At 37.4% G+C, this 22,030-nt stretch overlaps 1 protein-coding gene across 1 annotated transcript in view; it reads left to right on the top strand.

The window, feature by feature from the left end:
- Positions 1-992: 992 nt before the first annotated feature.
- The window catches only part of TM9SF4 (transmembrane 9 superfamily member 4), a 56,602-nt gene continuing 35,564 nt past the window's right edge, over positions 993-22,030 (top strand). Inside the window, exon 1 of the mRNA XM_031954116.1 lies at positions 993-1,189. Within this exon, the coding sequence (XP_031809976.1) occupies positions 1,175-1,189 (15 nt within the window). The 5' untranslated portion in view covers positions 993-1,174. The remainder of the gene's footprint in view (positions 1,190-22,030) is intronic.

Genomic DNA, 22,030 nt, shown 5'->3' with positions numbered 1-22,030 from the left:
TGACCCTTCCAGACTCCATGGGGTCTGTGAGAGAGCTTCTCAGGCTGGGCCATTTCTAAGGCAAATCACCTCCCCTGATAGCCCAATCAAATTCAGGCTGAAAAAGCCTTCAAAGTAATTTCAATTAGGAGACTCTCGTCTGATGAGGTCAAACTGCCCCACCCCCCACCATCTGCTCATAAAATAGGTTTCTGTTTACTCATTTCTTTGCAGAAGTAGCATGCTTTTTGGTACAGCTACGGGACCCTGCCCGCTGAGAAGACATTCTCTTCTCAGTGCCAGCCTCCATTTCCCTAATAGGACTTTGCCACTGAGCAAGTCAGTCCTTAGCAAAGCTGGCTTCTCATCCAAGAATAAACTTCCATTTTTGCCACCTAAAACTCTTTGGGTTCGTGAATTCTTTCGCTAAAAAGGGATTTCCACAACTCTCTGACTGCCCACCAGTCATGATTATCTTTCCAGCTCTAAATCCTACCATCTAGTTCCTGAAGCGCTGTTTCTTTCTAATGCTTTTCTTTCCTGCATGGTATTATAATTTATCCTAACAGCGAACTTGTGAGATCCGGAGAGCCATTTTTAAGATTAGGAAAACTGAGACTCTCTCCTCAAGAATGGCAAGGGCTCGTTAGGTGACGTCACTGTAGGACCAGCTCCGAGTCCAAAGTTAACTGGAGCACACAAAGTCTGAGCTATCTGCCCGGGACTGAGAAAATCCGGCTCGAAACAGCCCAGGAACCGGTTCCTCCTGCCAGGAATAAAAATGGCGCAGAGCAGCCAATCGTGAGTGACTAAGTAAGGAAGTCGTTGCCAGGACTCAAGATGTCGCCGATACCCAGCTGTGAATAACCCATTAAGGCGGGAGGTCGTGCCAGGACTCAAGATGGCAGAGAAAGCCATTTATGGCTGACTAAGGGAGGGAAGCCGTCGCCAGGAACCAAGATGGCGCCCAGAGAGTACCTGCCTACCCCCTACTCCCCGCTTCCCCCCCTGCGGCGCATCGGCTGTACCGCGGCCCTCCTTCGAGTCCCGGAATCCGCGCCTCTGCTTCTCGGTCATCGGGGCCCCGAGCCCCGGGGCAGCCCAGGACTAACCACCGCTCTGGCCCGGCTTAAACTCCGTCAGACTGTGGGCGCCACTTCCGCTGACGTCGGCGGCGGCGACACGTGGATCCAAGATGGCGGTGCTGATGGTGAGTGAAGGAGAGCCGGAGCCGGGGCGAGAGCGGGCTGTCTGCGGTAGGGACCCCGAGGCCGGGGTCGAACCTGCGGCCGAGCCTCCCTGCGTCTCCACCCGGGCCCGGTCCCCGTGCCCTTCTCTCGCCCCGCTCAGGCTCGGCCGGCCCGAGGCGCCTCTTCTCCCGGGGCCGGGGCCGGGGCCTGAGCGGAGGCGCCGCCTTGGACACTCCCCGGAGAGCCGGGAGCCGGACCCCTAGTGCAGCCCCTCGGCCTCCTGAGGGCGGCTGGTTCCACCTCCGGGGGGGCGGCTCGGGACGGGGCCGGGGCCGGGGCCGGGGCGCCGGGCTTTGGTATCCGACTTAAAGGGAGTGGACCTGAATTCGAATCCCAAGTGCTTCCCATTGATCCTTGGTGACCTTGGCCGAGCGGCTCCAGTTCTCTGGGCCTCAGTTTCCTCATCTGTAAAAATGACGCCATCAGACATGTCCTTTCTGTGGGCCTCAGTTTTTTCATTCATAAAATGAACCGGTTAGACGAGGCGATTCCAAGGTTCCTTCTGGCTCGGTGTGCCAGAATCTCGTGTCTGATGCAGAGGGGACTGCCCGACAGCTTAATGCTCGCAATAGGTACTTAATAAGGCTAAGGGGAAGGTACCGGGACACGGTCACTTTACTTCTACCCAGGTGTATGCTTGTGTATATGTAAATAGACATATATTCAATTAAATAAACATTCATTAAGCCCTTACTAGTGCCAGCACTAAGTGCTAGGGATACAAAAAGAGGCAAAAAGCAGGCCCTGTCCTCAAGGAGCTTACAATCTAATGCAAGGAAACAGTGTGCAAAAATATATACAAAGCAAACTCTATACTGGGTAAATAGGAAGCACTGAACTCACTATTAGCAGGAATTCATTGCTGGAATGGAAATGATGGGAACTTTGAGACAGAAAGGAGTAGCAACTATATTCTTTTTTTTTTCTTAGACAATTTTGGGTTAAGTGACTTGCCCAGGGTCACACAGCTAGGAAGTGTTAAGTATCTGAGGCCACATTTGAACTCAGGTCCTCCTGACTTCAGGGCTGGTGCTCTATCCACTGCACCACCTAGCTGCCCCTGATTTTTTTATTCATGTTTAATTGGTGGTGGTGGTGGTGGTGGTGGTGGTTTTGGTTTTGGTTTTGGTTTTGCCGAGGCAATTGGGGGTAAGTGACTTGCCCAGGGTCACACAGCTGGGAAGTGTTACGTGTCTGAGATCAGATTTGAACTCAGCTCCTCCTGACTTCAGAGCTGGTGCTCTATCCACTTTGCCAGGGATTGGGGAAGACTTTCAATAGAAGGTAGTATTTTAATTGGAATTTATAAAGTGTGTGTGTGAACAATTTACATACATATATTATTGGCATAGTTTATTCTTGATGAAGAAACTTTACCAATGCAAACAGGAAACAATTTAGTCGCATGGAGGCACAGGAAATAAGTGACTTGCCCAGCTTCACACTACCAGGAAGTTTCACAGTTTGAGGAATTCCAGTACTGGAACCAGTCTTCCTAACTCCAAGAAATCAAGTCTTTTCTCCAAGGCCAACTCTTTAACTCTAGCACTTTATAGTGTACAGAAACATTCACATCTCAAGGAGGGGAAAACCAAGCAATGGCAACCTCTCTGGAGATCAGTTTCTTCCTCTGTAAAAGGATTAGGTAGCTGCCGTTTATGTAGAATCTTTTAGGATTCATAAAAATACTTTACATGAATTATCTCTTTGGATTTTTATCAGGACTCTTGTGAAATAGGAGCTACCAGTAGTATCTTCATTTTACAGATAAGGAACTGAGGCCCAGGGTCTCACAACTGATGAGCTTGGGAAGCAGATTTTAAACCCAGCTCTTTAAGGTCCTTTTCTATTCCAAATTCTATGATATTTTGAGCCATCGAGAAATAAAGTGCATATCTCCAAACTATTAAGTGTTAAAACCTTGGGTCTTTCTGATTCTAAATGCAGCTTTTATCCATGAAACAACAGCTATATGGATAATAGACAAACTAGAATTGGGTTTGTGATTGTTCTGTGTTCTAGAGAGCTAGTAAGATGTGTAGAAAAATCTTGAATTTGAAGTTAGGAGATTTGGATTTTAATTTCAGTCTTATCACTTATTGAACTTTGGAAAAATCAGTTCCCCACTTTGGGCCTCTATTAAATGAGGCATTTTCTTAGGCTCCTTTCAGGTCCATTGTTTGTGCAGTTAATTCACAATTTTAGCAAATGTTTATTAAAAGTGCCAGATGTTACAGAGTACCATTCTGAAACTGGGAGAGATACAAAATGTAGAAAAAACAAAATTTGACCTCAATGAATTTCAGTCTAGTAAGTGGATAAGATAAAGCAGCTAGATACTATAGTGGATATAGTGCTGGTCCTGAAGTCAAGAAGCATCATCTTCCTGAATTCAAATCTGGCCTCAGACATTTATTAAATATGTGACTCTGAGTGAGTCACTTTACATTGTTTGCCTCGGTTTTCTCATCTGTCAAATGAACTGGAGAAGGAAATGGTAAACTGCTCCAGTTTCTTTGCTGAGAAAACCCCAAATTGAATCACAAAAAGCTGGACATGACTGGAAAAACAGCAAACTGATAAGGTGCAGCCACAAGATATAGCATATATGAAAAGTACATCGGAGAGTTACAAAACTTTGTCATATGCAAGTTTTGAATTGGAAGGGGAAGGGATTAAATTCAACTTCACAGAGAAAATAACTTTTGAATTTGGTTTTAAAAGGTAAGATAAAAATTAATAAGCAAAAGGGAGAGGAGGGAGGATCTATCTTTCAGGTATAAGAGGCCAGAATCAATCAAAGACATGGAGGTAGGAGCACACAATGCACATTCAAGGAATGGAGGAGTCCAGTTTGCCTGGGATCATAGAGTATATGGAGAGTGATATGAGAGAAGATTGGGGGGTCATATTGTTGAGGGTCTTCGTGACCAGGTGGAATTTTGAACTTTACTTACTAAATAATAGGAAGCCATCAAAGATTTTTGTGCAGAGTTGGACTATAATGCCTGGATTGATGAGGGGAACAATTAGAGACTATTAAAATAGTATGGGTAAGTGGTAAGTTGGAATGGGAAAAGAGTGGGTATTTGATGCCAGAATTTCAGCACAAGTAAAATTGACGGACTTTGTAATTGAGTCTTTTCTCATCTTTCAATCCAAAGATAATCCTAAAGTTATGAATATGGAAAGAAATAAGCATTTTTAAGTGCCTACTATGTCTCGGGTATTATGCTTAATGGTTTACATATATCATATCAACTATCCCAAAGGGCATAAATTATGTGATGATCAACTGTGATGGACTTGGCTCTTTTCAACAATGGGGTGCTTCAAGGCAATTTCAATAAACTTGTGATTAGAGAACCGTCTGCATCCAGAAAGAGAACTATGGGGATTGAATGTGGATCACAACATATCATTTTCACCTTTTTTGTTGTTTGCTTGCTTGTGTTTTTTTTCTTTTTTTGATCTGATTTTTCTTGTGCAACATAATAAATGCAGAAATATGTTTAGAAGAATTGCACATATGTAAACCATATTAGATTACTTGCTAGGGGAGGGAGAAAGGAAGGAAGAAAAATTTGGAACATAAACTTTTACAAGGATGAATGTTGAAAACTATCTTTGCATGTATTTTGAAAAGTAAAAACTATTCTTACAATTATCTTATTTGATCCTCACAAGAATCTTGTGAATCCCCATTTATTGTTGAGGAAACTGAGGCAAACAAGATAAGTGACATGCCTAGGGTAACATAGTATGTGAGGTTAAATTTGAACTTGTTTTCCTGAGGCCCAGGACTTTAGTGCATCTAGCTGTCGACACCTCATATAGTAATATGGAGGAATCAATGGTTGTGTTACAGACAGAAATGGTAAAGTCAGAAGAGGGAATAGGTATGGGAGGAAAGATAATAACACTTGATTTTGGCTCTGTTGAATTGTGATGCCAGTGGGACACCTAGGTAGAAATATTGTGTAGGCACTCTCCCTCTCTACAAAGATGCACAGTATAGCAACAAAGAGATGTCAGGGTTACCTCAATCAACTGACAAGTGTCGAAGAAACAAGTACAAAGGAAACCATCCCTGAATAGTCCACATTCTAATGTGGTGGATGAAGTTTAGAGTACAGGAAATTGGCCAGGAAAAGAGTAAAGAAAGAAGAGGAGCCAAGGTCCACCCATAGGAAGTGGTTGCAGATAAGATCCAGAGCAGTTCTCCTAGTTGATCCCTTAGTTCTGTTCCAGTAAGACTATACTATAACTGTCTGTCTATATAGGTCCTTATAATTCTGTAAGCCACTTTATTCCTCTAAGAGTCTGTTTCCTTATTTGTAAAATGTATGATGATGCTTTCACCATTTTATTCATCACAAAAGAACCGTGAGGTAAATGCTTTTTGGTTTGTAAAGCACTATATAAATGGGAACTGCTTTTACTAAATAAGAAGAGAACAGTAACATTCCACCCTCACACATAACCTTCCTCTTCCAGAAGCTGTTGAAATAAAGATTACTTGGTCCATAATAAGTGTCATTCAAAAGGGACTTCTTCTGGAGTGATACCTGTTAATTTCATTCTGTGGATATTTGCAGAAACAAAGCCTATAGCAAGTAAGTGACATTTGTCACTCATCAAAGAAGAATATCCCTGGGTGTTAGTTTTCTTTTTTCCAGGAGTGATACATTGTTGTGGGCTTGTTTTCCTTATTAGTGGACAGATGACTAAACCTTTCAGTTTATTTTTTTTTAACTATTCATTTTTTATTGGTTTGATGGCAAAATTTTTTAATGAATTTTTCTCTCAGCAAGACAGCATATAAATTTTTATTTTCTAACATATAGATATGTGAACAAAAATCTTTACTTATTCATTTTTAAAATTAAAATACAGGAAAAAAACTTGAATTAGAACCAAATTTTACATTGTTTTTCTAGTATTGAGCTAAATATCACTAAACATTTAAACCTTTCAGTTTAAATCGAAATAATTGCCTGGAAAGGAATTTAAGTACCTCAGTAATTATTTCATAGTTTGTCTGGAAATATTAGACATTTCTTAATTGAGATTGTTTGAACATAGGTACTTAATATTTATTGATCATTTTGATTTATTAATTGAAAATATGTTTATAGAAACAAGAGTGCATAGAAACCCATCTCCCTCCTCATCTTTCCTTTTTTTTTTTTTTTTGACATAGGAAATCTGTGGAATAAGATAGTAATGGGAAATTAGACCAGTTCCTGCTATAGTGAAGATGTTCAGTAAAGTAATATTGACAGTATTTGGTAATGGTAGAATATTCTTTTCAGAGGTGGGGAGTTTGGGGTTGGGGTTTTTTTTCTTAAGGAATAGTAAATTACCATAAAAAACTTTCTGCTGTGATTCACTGTCAGGGATTCCACAAGGAGATAAGATGTACATTATATTAAACAAGCACATTCTGGGCTCAGTATGTTGTGTATTTTATACATAGTCACTTGAACTTTTTAGCAACTAAATTATAAGACAATTTATAAAGGATGTTGTGAAGGAGATTTCATGTTAGGTCCAATAGTGAGAGTTGAAAAACTAACTTGTTTTAGAAAAGATGTGCGTAATATGCAAATTGTGGTCACAGATTGACTAGAATGGATAGCTGATTCAGTCTGTAATAGGGGAGCTGGACTCTACCTTTGACACACAAATTTCACAACCTAGTAAGATGAAACTTGCCTTTCAGTTTCTAGGTTCCTGTGTCAAGACTTGGTTATAAGACAACCAAACAGAAACTAAGCAAGTGACTGTGTAGCCTCATGGTTATGGGAGCTGGATATTTTGAAAAGTTAAGGTTATATATAAGTGCTTGTCTAAAAGTTCTCAAAGTTTTTTTTTTTTTCTGCTCTTTCCTCCCATCCTCTCCTATGCACATATTGCCCTATACTTTTTGTTTGTTTCTTATCTCTCCTTTTTATATTTGTCTTTTCTCTCCCCCTTTCTGGACTGCTATCAACTACATTTTATGTTAGGATAAAATGAATGAATATTTTGGTGCTACCTTTTCCACTGTTGCACTGGTGCTAACTGTAATTCCATACATTCTCTTTGGTTTTCCAAATATCTTTTAAACCTGAGTTTGAGTCATTATTGTAAAGTTTCAGGATCAGGAGTTAAATTAACCAGCAATGTAACATGAAGAAGGAGTATGCCTTACTGTTTAGTGGAGACAACTACTGTTGGTGATATTATTTTAGTAAATTTGGAGAATTTTCATGTAGTGAAGTTGTTTTAATTTTGCTCCTTCAGGGGACTCATTTTAAAGAATAAAGCCCCAATTTCTTCCCTTTTAGATATATCTGGTCACCCTGTCTTTAGTATTTAGTTTTGGTCCTACTTGACTAAAAGACTTCAACGTCCTTTTGGAATTAAGGATGCTATAATGATGCTCAGCATCACAAAGAAAAGGCATTTTATTGTCTTATCCATGGCCAAAAAAACATTTGTGAATCAGCCTTGGGAACTTTATGCCAAATGTTGCTGCATTAAAAGGAGCAGTGTGCCAGTGGACCAGCCTTGACCCAGTAACCAATTAGCCACAATACTTTGGACAAGTCTCTTCCTTTCATTGGACCTCAGTTTTCTCCATTTGTAAATGAGAGAGGGTGATGTGGGGATGTTTTGTGGCATTCCATGATTCTGTGTAGGGGGCTTCAATGTTAAAGGTTGCTTCCCCATGAAACTTAAAGGCGTGAATTGTTCTGATTCCTTTCATTCTCAATGCCCTTGTGGTTTTGAATAAAGATTTAGCTTTTTTCCTCCTGGCATGTTAATTATTAGTTGTATCACTGTGTATTTACTGCCTCAGTCTGTGCTCAGCCAAGTACTCTATTCTGCAATCATCACTGGACTATAAGAACACTTAACTGATTGCCTCATTCTCTTCTGTGTGTATACATATGAAATACTAGGATAGGTAGTGATTTCTCCTTGCATAGCAAAACTTTTTTTATCTTATCTTCCTTCAGTCCATTTACAGAGGACCCTCTAGGAAGAATGGAAATAACGTTGAGTTGCTACTTGCTTTCCTCCTTCACCTGGTTTCTCTTTTACAACCCTAGCAAAAGTTTTCCTTTGATCTAGCATTTAACTAACAGGCAGGAGAATGCAGATGGCCATGGTGCTTCCCTTTCAGAGTTTTGATCTAGGAGGGTGGGAAGACACTAGATGAACCTAGAGCCATTTGGCTTCTTTTGAATGATACAAGCCACCCATCAACAAATCCACTTTGATCCATGAACCATTTGCTTAAACCACTTTTTTCCAGATGTGGACCAGTGACACTTGGGACTTCTAATAGTCTTTTATTCAATGTTTATTAAAAACTTAATATTAAATGTCATCTCATAACATTTACTTGGTAACTATTTACATGTTAATTTCATCGCTAAAAGAATATTAATTTTTCAGTCACTTCTCAGTGTTCACAATTCTTTACCCAATCTCATTTATTGTCCCTTGCATTATTCTGTTCATCTTCATTACTTTGTTAATATTTCCTTCCTATGTGTATGCATAATGAGACAAACATAAATTTGAAAAACCTTTGGAATTCAGGGATCTTGCTAAATGTAGCCAGTAGGTCTTTTTAAAAATATATATGCACTACAATATGAGCTATAATTGAATTCCAAGACTGTTTCAAAAAGGAGAGTCGAGATTTCCCATGTAGCCAACAAGAGAGATATGGAAGAAGCCAGAGGCCAGCTGGGCTTGTTTTATGGATCCTGTTTAGATCTGGAGGCTTCAACTGCCTTCCTCCTCCTTGAGGAACTTCTGGAAGATCATGAGATACTAGAATTTGCTCTGGCTATGTCTCTAATTAGTTGTATGACCTCAGGCAAGTCATTTCTTCCCTTGGGGCTTCAATTTTCATTTCTGTTACATATCATTGATTCAGATAAAGTTTCAGGTTCCTTTGAGCTTTGCTGCTAAAGGATCCTGTGATTTTAGTCAGGAAGGTTTGTACTGTGTTCTAGTCTTACTCCAGTTACACATCTTCTGCAATCAACTCTTTTTTTCTTTTTTGCCTTGTAATTTATTATTTTAAGTTGTCGATTATTTTTAGCTTTTTATTTTCAAAATATATGCTTAGGATAGTTTTCAACATTAAAAGAGAAAAAAAATGAGAAAACAAAAAGCAAGCAAACAACAACAAAAGTGAAAATGCTATGTTGTGATCTACACTCAGTCCCCATAATCCTCTTTCTGGATGCAGATAGCTCTCCATCACAAGTCTATTGGAATTGGTCTGAATCACCTCATCAGACAACTTTTTGTAGTCTGTTATCTTCTAAATTCTATATAAAAGGGACCCTTCACTGTATTGTATTTTTCTTGTGCTTCTCCAAAATAGTTTTGGTCTTTTATGTTGCCTATTCCCTCATATCTGTTCAAATTTCTCATGGTGAATTTTGTTGTTTTGCTTTTGGTTTTTTCTTCCTTCATGATTCCTTTTATTCTACAATGTCTCCTTGCTAAGTGTATCTTTGCTGTCATTAATTTGTGTCTCCATTCTCTGGAGGCCTTAATTGATTAGGTAATTGCTCTCATTAACTGCTCATGACCTTCTCCCCAAAGCCTTTTGTCTCTTGCTAGCTAGCCTGAGTTGAGGCTGATTTTCTGGGCTCTTAGTGGCAAGTTGTAGAGTGATCCTAAAGAGACTAGTATGAAGAGGCACATTTGTTATGATCTTGAGGAGGAAGATGATAATTTTAGCTGCTTTTCCCATAAGAAACAGGTTTAGTGTGGGGGGAAAATAGATACGGTGAAAAAAGCAATTCTTTCCAAAGAGGGATGTGTAGACTTGGAAGAGAACTTAGGGGCATCTAGTCTCATGTCATCATTTTACATTTATTCCTTGGATCTCCCAGGGATCAGACTGGTACTAGCCAATAAGAGATATCGAAATGCTTAAATGTAATTTTTGTATTGAAAAGGAAAAGGAAGGGAAGGTTAGCTTTTGGCAAGAAGTGGGTATGATTCAATGGAGAGACCCATAGACCAGAGGAATTTAATTTTGTTTAATACTAGCTTTAGCTTTGTAACTCTGGGCATGTTACTTTTCCTTACTTTCACTTGCTTAATCTATAGAAAATGGGATTAGATGATTTCTTGAGATTCCTTTCCAGCTCTTTTATATTCTGTGAGATTCTGTAATCAAATGGGTTATCTTATTAAATGATCTTCCTATCATTGGAAGTATTCAGAGAAATTGTTGAATGTCATATATATTTCATAAAGCAGATTTATTCAAAGGATAAAAGATTGAGCCTTTCACATCTCTTGTAATTGAGATATTATGACATAAATTAATATTTCATTTTCAGGCCTCTAATTTCCTTCAGTAGAAGTTATTTATTTAATATTTAATTATTCAGATACTCCAGTCTGGGACAGGAGTATTAGGATGGGGAAGGGAAAACATTTTGATCCTTACACAATTTTTTGTGCTTTATTTTAATTTTTTAAAATTCATTTTTGTTTATGTTCATGTTGACATTCTTTGCCTTCCATCTTCCCCCACCCTCCTCATTGAGAAAGCAAGAAAAACAAAATTCTTATTACAATTATATACAGTCAAGCAAAACATTCCCTCATTGGCCAAGTCCAAAAAAAAAAAAAAAGCCTAAGTCTGCATGTTGAGTCTATTACCTCTCTGTTTGAAGTTGAGTAGCACTCACATTTTAATTTTACATGAGCTATGTACTCTTTTTTATTTAATATTTTATTTCCCCCCAATTATAAAAATGATTTTTAATTTTGAGTTCCTAATTGTGTCTTGTTTTTTCCCATTCCCTTTTCCTTCATTGGGAAGGCAGTGTAGTCTTGAGTAAACATCTGCCTTTTCAGTACATCAGTTTTCTCATTTGGAAAATAATGTGGAGGATGGTAGTTGTGAGAAAAACATTGGGCTAGATAGTTTTTAAGTCCCTTCCAGCTCTGATATCTTGAGAGACTTAGACCTTGTTTCTTCCACAAGGTTAGGTTTCCATGCACATTTTAACCCTAAGAAGAGTAGCCTTGAGGATGGAGAGATCTTAGTTTTTGGGCCTCTTATGTTTTCTAACTTTTTAGGTCATCTTGAAGTCAAAGATGGTGCATTAGATTACGTTCCATGCAAACTCTTAAGTTGCCCTTACCTTGAAACAGAATGCCATCACCTCTGCATTTAGAAAGAAATCAGGCAAAAAAAATCCTGAATCTTGTTCCTTCACATCTCTTAAAATCCCTTTCTTGTCACCCCCATTTCTAAAACTAAGGTTTGGGCATTATGAAGGTCATTAGGAACATGGGGCTTAAATCTAGAAAAGACCTTAGGAATTATGTAGTTCAGCATCCTCAATTTAAGAATAGGGAAATAAGACCCTATGAAATTACTTGACTTGTCAAGAGCCTACAGTTAGTAAGTTGCAGGATTGAAGTTTGAACATATGGGATCTCTTGACTTCAAATTCAGTATTCTTTTCCTTTGTTGATTTAAAAAAAAAAAACCCAAAAAACTTCTCCAAGAAGCAAGAATTGTATTTGTCTAGTTTATCTATCATGTAGTTCCTATTCTCTCATTGATGAAAAGTCAAATTCTCTGAGAATTATCCTGATGATCCTATCAAATGAATGGGCCTAGACTTGTACAAACAAGACCATTCTTTCCAAAGGCAAAATTATATCCCCTTATATCTTGATCACTGTGGTAATGTAGTAATGATACCTCATGTTTGCTGTTAAATACTATATATGATTTTATTATTTAAAAAATGGCATGGAGTAATAGCTTTAAAGTTTGAAAGACTTCTGAGTTCATATCCTGCCTCTGTTTGATAATCTCTGTTTTCTTTTTTTTTTTTAATACTTTATTGTTTTATTTTTGTCTGATTGTATATGCATATTAACTTTTTTATTATAGCTTTTTATTTACAAGATATATGCATGGACAATTTTTCAGCATTGACGATTGCAAAAACTTTTGTTCCAATTTTTTCCCTCCTTCCTTCCATCCTCTCCCCCAGATGGCAGGTTGACCAGTACATGTGAAATATGTTAAAGTATGTTATATACAATATATGTATACATTTCCAAATAGTTATTTTACTGTACAAAAAGAATCAGACTTGAAATAGTGTACAATTAGCCTGTGAAGGAAATCGAAAATGCAGGCGGACAAAAATAGAGGGATTGGGAATTCTATGTAGTGATTCATAGTTATCTCCCAGAGTTCTGTCGCTGGGTGTAGCTGGTTCAATTCATTACTGCTCTATTAGTCTTCCTTTTTGACTTCTATTTTGTGACAGTTCTCTGGCATAACAGAATCTTTCCTGAGAGGACATAGAGCTCCCATATTGACTCTTGGTTTTTGTAGCTGGCCTCACAATGCCATATTCCAACAGTGTAGATGAGGCTATCAATAGGCTAAGTTCTCTTCTGGATACCCAGTTTTTATCTAAGGAAAGACCTATGGGCTAACCATAGACACTGAGGAAAAGAATCCCTTGATGAGTTTGGGTGCTGAGAATAATATGTGAAACAGCTTTATTGCAAACTGAGGGGAAAGGGGGAAAAAGAAAAAAGGAAATAAGGACCAGAGAGAGAGAGAGAGAGAGAGAGAGAGAATGAGAATCAATGAGAATGTAAGGGTGGCTCTGTGGTAGGAAGTAGAAAAAGGTCCATTTCTGAGAATGGAGTTCTTATGCTATGATTTTGGGTGGTGTTCCATTCCCACTCTCATCTGGCAGATTTGCATAGCAGGGTTAGAGCAAAATATTATTTGGGGGTTATGTTACCAGGAAGAAAAACTGCTGGTAGACAGAATATTATTTGGGGAACACAATTATGGTAACCCTCAAAAAAATATTTTTCCATGAGTATATTCTATAAATTTATACCCGCCCTTAAGGAGAAACTATATGATCTGAAGACCACCAGGCCCAATTTATAACAACTTCACTACAAAATTTAACGCTGTTGACCACCTTTCCTTTCTGGATACTCTTTTCTTTCTGGATTTTCATGACATTTTCTTTCTTTATCTTCCTCTGAACTGCATTACTATTCCTTGTCTCCTTTTCTGAATCAGCATCTTCTCATATCCTAATCCTTAACGGTAATTTTATCCAAGGTCCTGTCCTTGTGGGCCCTTCTCTATCTCTTTTCTTTGGTAATCTCATTGTTTTCTCTGGTTTCATTTATCATCTCCGTGCAGAATCCAAAGTCCAGCTATCCAGGCCTCATCTTATTTTTGAGCTGTATTCCTTTGTCATCATATTATGTCACCATGTAAACTTTCCATGGGATGTCCCATGAGCATCTGAAACATCCAAACATCCAAAACAATTCATTATTTCCCCCCTCAAAACCCAATTTCCCTCTTTCCATTGAGGATACCACCATCCTCCTAGGTACCTAGACTTTTGTGCTACCTTAGAATCACCCTCAACTCTTCTCAGGTGGTCTCAGAAGCCACCTCAAGAGTCACATGAAATCTTCCCCAGATAATCTCATCTGCTAGTGTTCCCCACCCCACACCCACAATTCTCTTGTGTGTACTTTGTATATGTTTTGTATTTATTTATACATCTTCAGATTGCACATGTTGTTTTCCCAGTTATAAACTCTAGGATCTTTATCAGTACCTTATTCCTAGTAGATTCTTAATAATTGCTTGTAGATTGATATTTTTTACTCCAAGGTAGTCGCTTAACTTCTTAATATCCCAAGCAACTCTATAACCCAAAAAATAAAGGATAGTTGTCATCTGCATTGATGAAGAGGCTTCTCATTGAGGATTTCCTTTATAGTTGATCTCATAGCACTTGACCAGTAATTTGTGTCTGGACTGTCCTTCTCCCCTTCTGCTCAGTGAGGCTTCCCTTGTAACAAAGTGAATAATAGTTATCTGACTCTATTTCTCCCTTTTCCTCTCCCAGAAGATGGGTGCATCTCTTTTCTTGGACCAGATTGTTCATTATAATAGCAGGTTAGTATTGTTTTTTCCATTTACTTTATTGTGGTCATAGTTTATAGTTTTTCTAGGTTTGTTTACTTCATTCTGAATCATTCACTAAAGACTTCTTATGTTTCTTTGAATTCCTCATCTTCGTTTCTTATACAACAGTAATATTACATTACATTCATAGAGTTGCTGGGGATATTTGGTTAGAATTATATGTTCAAGATAGTTATTTTAAAACACTGTGCTAGGCATAAACCCAGTCAACAGCAAATGTGTCTTAACTGTGCATATTGAATTTCATATCTGTAGTCCTTACTTCTTTCCTAAGAAAAAGGTGTGTTTTCCTATCAGTTCTTTATGACCAGTATTATTCCTGTTATTATTTACATTGTTATTTTCATTTTTATTTTGTTCTCTTAGTCCTGCTTTCTTTATTCTGTATCACTACATATGTCTTCCCTTGTTTCTCTCAATTCTTATTTTTTTAATGCTATTTTTGATAAATGAATGATTATTACTATATCTTCTTAAAATCTAAAATGGTAACCTATACTTTCCCTACATTTTCCATTGGTCTCATCAAATTGCTTCTTTTTAGGCCACATTCCCTATGAAAACTTAGACAATAAGAGCCTTTTTTATTCCTAATATCTAGAGTGCATGTTATTCCACTTCCAGCTTTTTCCTTTTTTATCTTAACTCAACAGTGAGTTAAGTCACTTCCTCTCAAGGTTCTGCTCATTACTTAGGAAACAGCCAGTTCTTAGTTCCTCTTCCTTGCTTCATATATCTTTTTAAAAAAATGAAATTGTTATTAAATCAAAAAAAATATTTATCAACTATTTTGTTATTGCTACTGAGAAAACTCCAGTGCCTGTCAGGGTAAATTGATTGTAGAGGTGATAGTGTTGTAATCTGATGTTCAGTTCCAAGATCCACATTTTAGCCAGGACATTGATAAACTAGAGGGTACCCTGAGGAGAGTGACCAGGACAGTGAAAGGTTGGAGAACATATCATATAATTGGAGAGGTTTAGCTTATAGAATTGAAGGCATAGGACATGATGAAAAGACAGCATGATACAATGAAAAGACTCCTGGCCTTGCAGCTCTGCCTTGCTCCTTTCTTCTTCCTTATGCTCACCACAAAGCATGGAATAGGTGCATTAACAAATGTTTGTTGAATGCAGTATTTCCACTATATGGACCATTTATTAATAGTGGCAAACTTTTATTGCATAAGGTACTGACAGGAATTCCTTATCAGTAAAGTTGATATTTTCTTTGAGTAGTCCCTTTAGTCTTTAAAAATACTTTAGTTTTTTTTTTTGTTTTGTTTTGTTTTGTTTTGTTTTGTTTTGTTTTTAGTAATGTCAATGCTATCCATTCTCTTGATCTTGTATTTCTTTCCAGAGCTTATATGAAAATAGTTTTATGAGGAGACCTAGAAAGATAAGATTTCCTACTTTCTGGGGGAAATGGGTCATAATGTATAACTGGGAGCTTATAGAGTCATCTATATCCTTTGTCACATCCTGCTTGGAAGTGAGTGTTTAGCTGTAGCATCAAAGTAGGGGGAGATAAAAATGTATTAGCTGTAGCCTGTTTTTAGGGTAGAATCTCAGAGTTGGAAGGAACCTCTGAAGTCCTCTAGTCTGATCTTTCATCCACTACAGGAATCCCTTTTACAACTTCCAGAAGAGATAGTCATCAAGCCTTCTTCTTGAATATTTCCACTGGTAGTGCACTTGCTATGGTAAGGTGGCTCTAAAAATAATTTGGAAGTTCTGTCTTATATTTAAATATTCCATTGGAAATGTGATCTCTCTAATGTGGGCATTCCCTCCAATAATGCAGTTGGCAATATATCCATGTCTGTCTGTCTTGTCTATTCGGTGTGATCTTCTTCCATAACTTAATTGGAGGGGTGGGGGTCTTCCTGACAATCTCCTGACAATACTTAGATACCAATGGAGGCTGTCTTTTGGTTTTTCCACATTCCTGCTATGTGATGAGCCCGTCCTTTTTTTTTTTCTGATCATACATTCTTTTGATGGTATCCTTTATACTTGTCCCATGTAGTCTCTTGTCATGCATGTAGCCTTTTAATACCATCTATTTCCCTTTACATGATCTTCAACTTCAGTTTTTCAGATACCATAGCATTCCATTACTCACAGCCATTTATCACTGGAAAAATACTGGGGTTAAAAAGATGGGCCTTCCCCAAAGAAGTCCCTGACAGAAAGAAAGGCTTCAAATATAACATAATAGCTATAGCCATCACTTGTAGCAAAGAGCTGGAAACAAAGTAGATTCTCACTGATGAGGAAATGCCTGGACAAAATTGTAATAAATGAATATTTCAGTGTTACATGTATCCCAGCTACTGTCCTCAACCTCCTCATCCCTCTCCCATTGGAACCTTATTCTCTGATATCAGACTCACTCTGATGGATAAGCCCTCACTTATCTCTTCTTGGAACTAGATCTCCATATCATTTCTTAACTATTTACAAACCATACTGCCATACAAGTATCTCACATTTCTAATTCCCTTTGTGTGTGGTCTTCTCCCATTAAAACGTAGGGGTTTTTTGAGGGCAAAGACTGCTTTACTGGCTTATGTTTATATCCCCAGCACTTAGCACAATGCCTCACACATAGTAAATGTTTAATACACATTCAATTAACTGCTTTGTAGAAAATGATAAATATATGGAATAGATTAAAGTATTGGAAGACATATGACCTGAAGAAAATCAAATGTGTCATATTCAAGAAAGCAATATTTACAGTGACTACAACAGTGTAAATGGCAAGAAAGACCAAAAAAATACAAAACAAAACTAGATGATTTAAAATTATAATGATCCAGCCTAGCTCTAAAGAAGAGACAGCAGAGGCTTCTCTCCAGTTCTTGAAGAGGCAGGTCTGAGACTTTGACTGTAGAAAATTTTTTTGATATGTTGACTGATTTTGATATACTGATTGTTAGTCTTATCTTTCAATAAATATGTATGTTTTATTTATATATATGTATGTATCTGTGTATTCAATGAGGAGAAAAAAGAAAAGGGATATATCAGGAAATGTGAATGATGTAAAGAGAAAACATTTATGAAAATGTATTTTTTAAAGGTAGACTCTGAAGTTGATTTTTAAAATGGAAACAACCAAGAGTAGCATGACTATGGGAAAATAAACATAATAAGCTATTGATGGAGTTGTGTTGGTCTTAACTATTTTGGAAAAAATTTTAGATAATACAAGAAGGTAGACTAAATAATCTATACTCTTTGACCCAGCATATGCTTCAAAAAGGTAAATGACAAAAAGGCCCCAAATAGAACAAAATAGTGATAGTTTTCTTTTGTGTGGCAGAAAAAAAAAATTGATGTCCACCAACTGGCAAATGGTTGAAATATATAAAGGTAATAATGGTATTACAGCATAAGAAAGATGAGAAATTCAGATAAAAATAGGAAGACTCTTGTATCAAATAATGCACAGTAAATAAAGCAAAACCTAGAAAACTATGTACCTAATAATAACTGATAATTTCAGTGACTACTAAATAAGCTATTGTATTTGAATTGTAATAAGTAATTTCAGTTCTGAAGAACTGATAAAGAATACCTTCCCCTGATAGGTGTACTGCAGATATAGAATTCTTTCTCTACTTAGGTGGCTTTGCTTAAATATTTTCCTTTGTTACAAGGAAAGGTTCAGTGTAATGTATTATACTTTGTTTTTTTAAACTAAAAGAATTTGGACTTTTACTTGTAGGAGAAATTTGGAAAATTACTGGATAATTTCCCAGAGACTATCCAGCTTGCTTTCTTTTGTTCCCAGTCGTTTTGCAGTGACTATTCTAGATATAAGTACTAAAAGCTGAATTCTATACATTGTTTAGCCAAGTATCATGATAGTCATAGGCAATAGGTATTCTTAAGTTTTTGTGTGATATTAGAATATCATGGATCTCATTTAAGAAGCTACATAATGTTCTGGAGCAAGACAACATGAACACAATGTCATCCATAAAGAGGACTCTCTTGAGAACCTCATTATTTATAGGAATCCTCTCATTTGGCCTCTGTACTGGACATTCTCCTTGACAAAGGTAAATACCTTTTCTTCCCTGTTTTATTCCTCACTTGATGTTAATATAAGAACTTCATTGAACAAAGTTATCTCTTATTGCATCTTCAGAGTGTTTTTATGATTTTGACATGTTTAGGAGACACTTTATTAAGGGAGAATTTCTAAGACAACTTTTTACTCATCAAATCAAAGGCTTTTTAGTAATCAGATAGTAAACACAATAAGATCTTGTATTTGCAATTCTCCTTTCTTCTGCCCCACATTTAAGACTTAAGTTAGAGTCCTTGATATAAAACATTACAAGTTTTTTTTAATGGCTCTTCCTTTGGGGATGGGGGAGTCTTGTTGATTTCCTTCCAGGTTCATCTTTTCAGGCCCTTTGAATGACTTAGTTGTTTCAATAGTGTCTCCTTAAACTTGTTTATTGATTAAACTTTTTTTTTAAAATAAATTCTTATGATTAATGTCAATATCCTTTTTTCCAGTTGTTTAATTTGGGGGGGAGGGGGGAGGAGTGCCTCAGGTTGGAGTTGATTTAATTGCATACCATACATGTTTCTTTTATGCCTTCCATTAGTTTTGTATTAACTGTATAAATCAGTTCATTCAGTAAACACTTATTAAGTACCTACTATATGTCAGTCACTGCCCTAACCTTTGGGAATACAAATGCTAAAAGACAGTCCCTGACTTCAAGTAGCTTACTATCTAATGGGAAAAGATAACATGCAAAAGAAAGCTGAAAGGGGGATTCAAGGTTCTCATCTAGGGGTCATGATGGAGACTAACATGAAGGAGCGGAGCTTAATAGGAAATAAAGAGATAATTGGCCTATGGGCCTTCTTTAAATGGAGATTTTGGGAGTTCTTTGTTTTCCCCCCAATCAGAAGGTGTAAGAGGGTGCTTAGGTGTAAGTACCATGGCTGATGCTATCTTACCAGATGATGAGTTTTTTGATAAAGATATTCCTAGTAGTAGCTTTATTTATTTATTTGGTGGTTATTTGGTACTTGTCATAGTTAGCAAGTTTTAGTTCTTTTATGAAAGAAACTATTTGCCACATGTTAGTACATGTACTTATTAGGTTTCTGCATAACCTTTCTCTAAGAGCCTTCCACATAGTCTCAGAGTATCATAATATCAGAATTGGAAGGGGTTTTGAGGGCCATCTCATCCATACTGACAAATAAGAATGTCTTCTACAATGTGTGTTCATCTAGCTCTTGATTAAAGGCCACCAGCAGGGAAAGAACTCACTACCTCTCCCAGTGACTGTCCCTTCCACTTTACTATAACCTAGATTGTTAGCAAGTTTTTCCTTATATCAAACCTGTCTGCTTTTCTGCAGCTTCCACCATTGTCTCTCATTCTGCCAAACAGAACAAATGGCTTATCTCTAGCCATTTGAAACTGGGAAAAGAGGGTCTTGGAGGAGTTTTCAGATAACAAGTCAGGACTTTAAAGACCATTTAAGCAGGGTGGCCTGTTTCAGATAACCTGGAAGTCTGATGGGCAGATTCATTTACCAAACAATAGATAAGAACAGTGAACTCCAAATTCTTTTGATTGTGTACCCCTATCAATAATTTTTTTTGAGCATATATCTTCAGTATATGCACACTTACTTATAAATTATATGTATAAATATGCTGTAAGACTCACTACCCAATTAAAACAAAAATAGGGGTTGGGGAAGTGTTCTTATTCTCCCCCAGGATACTTGCCATAGCCACGAAATGACCAGTGGTGGAAGGGACAGGAAAGGAAGGTAAAAGGAGGGAGATTTTCCCAATGACACCTATTCAACTGTTGCTGTGGATGCTAGAATAACAGGTTACAACTACTTTGAGAAGTCAACATCCTGTTCTTACATTGCAAGAGGTGGGAATCAGGGGAGTGTTGGGTTATAATTGGTGAAGGGGTAGGTGTAGTTGTGTTGGAGAGAAGTCCTACATTTGACTGTTGCAGGGATGGTGAGGTTCAAGTCCATATTCCTATTCTTCATTCAGTGATCTAGGGAAATGCTATATTAGAATTTTGGAAGAGAGGACAAGCACGGACTCAAGGACTGGGATGGTAGGAGTGAAGAACAGACAAAAGCCTTGAGCTAATAAATCTGAGAGCCAGTTGGTAGTGAGAGGCTTTCCAGAGTTGGTAGGCAACAACTTGTGTCTTCACCCCAATTTATCTGATCTTTCTGTCTACTCCAACCACCTCAAAGTCAGAGACTTCTTTATTCATTTTGGAAATCCCTTTAACAACCCCAATACATCCTGAATGCCTACTACGACAGCAATCTTCTTACTTAATAGGCATACTTAATGTGTTGAACTCTGAGTTAGGAACTAGAGGAGATGTAATGAAATCCACAAAACAAACCAAATTTGCTCTTCTTTATGATAGCTTTTCAAATGCTTGAAGAGAGCTGTCATGTTCCTTCTGAGTCTTTTCTTCTGGCTAAACATCCTATTTCCCTAAATCAATCCTTGTGTGACATTGATTCAAGGCACTTCACCATTCTTATTATATTCTGCTTGCCCTGTAACGTATCTGTCCTCTTGAACCATAACACTCTGCACTGAATAAAGTACTCCAGAAATTGTCTGGCTAGCACACTGTGGAACTATCACACTGCCTTAGTTTTGGAAATTGTGCTCTCTTAATGCAGCCCAAGATCATTTTAGGATTTTTTGGCTTGTTATATCACACTATCTACTCATATTTAGCCTATAGTCTACTCAAATGCATAGATTTTTTTTTTGTACAATCATACCTCCTCTATCTTGTACTTGTGAAATTCATTTTATGTACCAAATACAAACCTGTCATTTATCCCTGTTGAATTTTGTATTTTGGGGGTGCAGACTCTTATCTGATGGTTAACCATCCATGGAAGCTTGGTCTTAGGTGCAAATTTACTGAGCTTTCCATATGACTTTATCAAAAATATTGATGAAAATAAAGCAACATAGGGTAAAATACATTCCACTGGAGACTTTGCAATTTGACATCTGAATACATTTAATTGTGTTATCTAGTCAGGGTCTCTTTAACTTTTTCATAGGAATAGTTATGAAATGCCTTTATCTATTGCTTTCCTGTTATCTGTGGTAAGCTGTGTCTAGATTCTTAGGATCTACCAGAATAGTAACCCTGTCCAAAAAAGGAACTAAGGTTAGCTTGGCATTGAACTGTTCTTGATGAAGCCATGATGACTTTGTAATCTCCTCTTCTCTCTATAATGAGCTGTTGTAAAATTTGCCCAAGAATCAAAGTTAAAACCACTGACATGTTTTACAGACTCTTGTATTCTTCTTTTGTTTGCCTTTCTCTTGTGGTCCTTTTCCATTTTCCACAGTCTTTCAGATCTTACTACAGTGAGTGGCTCATCAGCCAGTTCTTTTAGTCTTGAAGGATGTAGTTCATTCATTTGGGGTTTATCTTGGGTATCAACTCAATGTTATCCTTTTTGTTTTGTCATTTTTAGTGCAAAGGTAATTTTTATCCTTGGCAGAGAAAACAAAAGTAAAATAGGATTGATTAGTTTCTCCTTTTCTCTATTGTCATTTATCATTGTCCCATTGTTCCTATGCATTGGTTTTATCCCGTCTTTGACTCTGTTTCCCTGATGTAGCAGAAAACTCCTTTTTTATTGTCTTTGGTATCCTCCACTAGTCTCAGTTCATTTGCAGCTTTAGCACTCTTG

Source organism: Sarcophilus harrisii, chromosome 2 (genome assembly GCF_902635505.1).
Source record: "Sarcophilus harrisii chromosome 2, mSarHar1.11, whole genome shotgun sequence".
Lineage (NCBI taxonomy): Eukaryota > Metazoa > Chordata > Mammalia > Dasyuromorphia > Dasyuridae > Sarcophilus > Sarcophilus harrisii.
Note: the sequence above shows the minus strand (reverse complement) of the source record. Positions and strands in the feature narration are given on the sequence as shown.